General features: G+C 39.2%; 1 protein-coding gene across 1 annotated transcript; it reads right to left on the reverse strand.

Moving 5' to 3' along the window:
• Nucleotides 1-452: 452 nt before the first annotated feature.
• Nucleotides 453-3,330, reverse strand: LOC145437684 (intelectin-1-like). Its single transcript, XM_080314966.1, has 4 exons — nucleotides 3,189-3,330; nucleotides 2,808-2,899; nucleotides 2,083-2,245; nucleotides 453-568 (listed from the first exon to the last, which is right to left on the reverse strand). Exons 1-4 carry the CDS (start codon nucleotides 3,328-3,330, stop codon nucleotides 453-455), a joined length of 513 nt encoding a protein of 170 aa, XP_080171092.1.
• Nucleotides 3,331-4,456: the final 1,126 nt, after the last annotated feature.

Below are 4,456 nucleotides of genomic sequence, written 5' to 3' on the forward strand. Positions count from 1 at the left end.
ACTAAAACATTGATGAAGAAGTAGTATTAAGTGATCGAATTTTTTTTAGAAACGGGAGCAGTGCGTTATTAGAGGCGATGATTATCGTTTAATGGCATGTAATAGAGAAATATATACCCGATACCAGTGCTTTTCAACCTGTGTGACGGTTCGCACTTGAGCGTATGACAATCGCGGTGCGAACGGATGAGTGCGAATGAAAATTGTCCATTAGGATAGTCCAAAATTTGGAGAATCTTAAAAAGGATCCGTGATTGTGCCTCATTCCATAGATTATTGATAAAAACAACAATGGGCATTAAAGAAGCTCACATGAAAGCCGTTCCGATTTTGATCAAAGCGTTTAAAAGTAGCTGCAGAAGATTGGGCGTGCCACCACCATAGAACGACGAGAAGACTACTTAGTCACATAACCGCGGCTCTTTATTGGCTAATCGGTCATGCTTCAATGATCACGACAGCAGCACCTTGCTGATTAGGTGTTCAGGCAGTCTGCTACCGGCGAAGATTATGAAAGCGCATTGTTGGTAGGTTGTCAGATTATGATTTAAGATTAATTCAGGACATGCTGAGGTGAGAAATACATGATGAACAAACAGCAATTGCTTCACAAAACATTTTAGAACCTGACTGCTTTATTGTGAAGGAAACGGCTGTAGCTGCCGTGTTTTAATCGAGGGAAAGCAAAGGCGCTTATGCATGTGGTGAACGAAATATCCGTTTCAGAAGGGATCCATCATTAGCGAATACAATTATAAACCTTAAAGACGACACTATATTTGCAGAGACTTATATCATCTATTACTTGGATTGTATGGGTATGTATAGCTAGGGCTGGGCACAATGATTCGAGTACTCGAATCTGAATCGAGTATTAATTTTAATGATTCGAGTCGAGTAGTAAAAGACGATTTTTTCGAGTACTGAAATTATACGCTCCTCGCTACTTAAAGTTAATTTATCAACGAGAATTGTATATTCGATACTAATTTTCGCTATTGATACCTTGATTGACCGCTTCGTAGCATACGAAACATATAGTACAAATCTACGAACGCTACTGGAAATAGCACATTTCCGAAGTCATGAAATTCCCACAGCATTGTCACCAATTGCAATGAAATCGTTGTCGTCGAAAAAATACCAAGGTATGTTTAATGTAATGGATAACAGGCATTATATTCTTTGTGGTCGCATAAAAGATATGTATTTGAACTTTGACGGATTACATTCTGTTATGACGTCATAATGAGTGATACTCGATTACTCGACTCGACTCGAAGCATTTTACGTGATTCAGAATCGAATCACTCAGGTACTCGATTTTGCCCAGCCCTATGTATAGCAATGTATTTCTGATTTTAACGCCCACCGTACCATCCAGTCTGCTAACATATACCTTCGTACGGTGAAGCATCCTTTCAAATGTTGACAGAGAAGTGTTTACAAGCGCCAATTATGTCAATAAAACAAAAAACAAACATCACGATGACGTACATGTCGATTTAGTGGAAAAGTGTTATTGTTGCGAGTGAATATTGCTCTTGGGTTCGCTATTTAAGCTTCGAAGGAAATTCCCCCGGAAGAAGCAACGAACACCTGAAGGACAGCGGGAGTGCGATATTTTCTACATCGGTGATATTAGTACTTGGTTAATCAATAATACAATAAGCTGAATGTGAAATAATGAAGCTCTGTACCTCCAAGAAGCTCTTCGAATACAGAAGTAATAAGTTTCCTCATTTTCGTTTTTATGGAATAAAATCCAGTTGGCAGGTGCGAATGTGAAGGTTGAAAAGCACTGCCTTATATGATTTTCGGGGTACACTATCAGCTCGTGATATTTTGAGTAGGCGTGACTTGAAATACAAATATTCAAGTTGGTCATCTGGTCAGTGTTATAGATGCATATGTAAAGAATTATGTACCATACCGAAGTACTATAAACCATTATATTTGGCATATACCATAAGTGTAGCAGTAGCTGTATTTAACGATTCAGTGGATACATTATTTAACAGCATCATCGACGAAAATGGAATTGTAAAGAGTGAACATAATTAAAAATAAACGTCGTCTTACTTGATACGTTAGTCAATGGAAGATGCTTCGAGAATAAAGTTTTCAAGTTGCCTCCATAATTTCGAAGAAAGCTGTTGGTTGTTCTATAGCGTAAATGCGAATCGCTCATCGCGACATGCAAAGATACGTAGGATGGGGAATGCCAGATCATGATATCCGAGGACTGTGGAAGACAGATACTAAGTTATGATCTAACATGAACGGAAAATCGGGCGGGATTGATGCGTCATCATTCAACGTATGATACACGAATTTATGCGCGTTAAAGTCAATGCCTAGTTTACGCTACAATTGCGTAATTGCATATCAGATTCAGCAATAAAGCTCCGAGATACACTTGATCATAAGGTTCTTCTCGGTCACAGTGAAAACCTTGGTGAAACCTACATTTGCGCGATAGATGATAGCCTACTTCCAGATATTGGCTCCCGCCAACTTCATCGTAAGTATATAGGCCTAATTTCGAATTTTGTCACCATCGCTTAATTATCTGAATGAAGACGGACACATGAAATATCAGGGGTTTAGGAAGAACGACAACGCCCACTTAACGTATATGCATGTGATTAACTCAGTTTCAATACAACAGATTTTCGTCTGGGGATTTTGCGATATGAGTAAATGTGGAAGTTCCAGGAATTATCATACAATGATTTCTTTACTAATTGTGTTTTCTGCGAGGTGAAATTCGTCATAAAGGATAGCATAAATATTACATTACTCACAAGCATCTCATAGTACGCAGGACTCTTATAATCATCGAATAATGCCTGTCTGACGTCACCGAATGTCATTTCGTTTTCCCAGTTTAATTGACCTGGAATAATAACAGGTTATTTTAGGCAAATATCCGTCTGTTATGATGTTAAACGGAAGCAAAATATCGACATGTAACATGATTATATACGCTGATAGAATACACATTCCAGGCGCATTTCAGGTGTGATGTAACTGGATGGCAACGGTGGAATATCGGCTTTCTCCCAGTATAGGACACCGCATACTCGATACATAATCCATAATATGTACAGTCACTCTACTACTCATTACGCATATGCTACGCTTCGATAATGTGAAATATATGTCATCATGATTCTCTAACGCACCTTTGAAGCGATGAATATCAGGTATGTGCGCAGACCAACGATCGTCGAAAGAGCATTTAGCCTTGATGTCGGTCTCGTGAATACTTGCAACGAGAGACCATCCCCCTCCATCCGTTTCCATATCGCAGAAGACCTTCACCATTAAGATAGAGGCTCTTCATTGCGAGATAGGGCAACGAGATCGATATGTCTTGTTTTGTACTAAACAACGACATATTTACGAAACTGTTATGGTTCAACTACCTAAATAATTCATTGAACTATACGAAATGATAGTATCCCAAACCGCTGGACGCAAAAAAATAAATTGCCGAAAAAGCACCATAGTACGACGGCGTGGCTGTATGGCAGAGTTTCCTACCCTAAAACATATTTGAAAATCTTCCGCAACCCAACACCTGATTTGGCGTACTGATTAAAGTGATTATTACAAAATGGTCAGCAGCATGTCCCAAACATACTGACTGGCCATTCGGAATACTGGTGACTATGTGCGCATTAATAGCCTAATAAAGATACAATTATGAACTTGTAAACCTCGGTCTATCAAGACTATACCAACGTATATAGATCTTTTGGATCGATTTATATCTATATCCAAACGAAGTATTCAAGTAATGCCACTTGACATTTTGCGTCAAACGAAATACAGATAGCGATGCACGGGTTATTCGGCCGCCTCTAGCGTGTATACTGTTGAAACATAGCACTACCGGTAACTTGTAGTTTTACTGGGGGAAGCAGTAAACACCGTCCTGATCCTATTGCTTTGTACGAAGCCGACATTTTAACTTTCATAATGATGGCCAGACACAAACCACGCCCCTCAGAAAGTCGGATGCGCCGATACCTCGTTTGTCTGGATCGCATTCCTCAAACGGCGTATTTTTCTCTATTTACTAAAATGAACTAAATGTTCCAGAAACCAGCCTGTGATAGAATCCTGTTAATTGGCATTTTATTACAGTATATTGTATTTAATTTTCGTCTCCACGACCCTAAAGGAATGACCCTAGGTTGGTAACCCTGCCGTGGGGATCGAAATAAGTTGTGACAAGCAATATTTAGCGCATTTGATATTCTACCATAATCCATGCACGTTACTTCACAGCGCATCCATGAGGTCAAGGTATTGCTGAACAAGTTACTTGTAATTTCTCAACTGTTCTTTTGTATTGACGCTGGCTATACTCCTATGTGTGTATTAGCCATGTCATTGACCCACTTATTCGCAAACGGAATTCATTTCCTAATGACGGTTACACATT

Source organism: Botryllus schlosseri, chromosome 1 (genome assembly GCF_051294905.1).
Source record: "Botryllus schlosseri isolate E-star chromosome 1, Bs_hap1, whole genome shotgun sequence".
Classification (NCBI taxonomy): domain Eukaryota; kingdom Metazoa; phylum Chordata; class Ascidiacea; order Stolidobranchia; family Styelidae; genus Botryllus; species Botryllus schlosseri.

What these genes read in the sequence shown, in the direction of transcription:
- LOC145437684 (XM_080314966.1), bottom strand. Translation starts at nt 3,330, where the DNA reads ATGGTGAAGGTCTTCTGCGATATGGAAACGGATGGAGGGGGATGGTCT. An exon ending in TGATATTCATCGCTTCAAAG is followed by an intron (nt 2,900 to 3,188) that starts GTGCGTTAGAGA and finishes TTATTATTCCAG; the next exon opens with GTCAATTAAACTGGGAAAAC. An exon ending in CTGCGTACTATGAGATGCTT is followed by an intron (nt 2,246 to 2,807) that starts GTGAGTAATGTA and finishes TGTCTTCCACAG; the next exon opens with TCCTCGGATATCATGATCTG.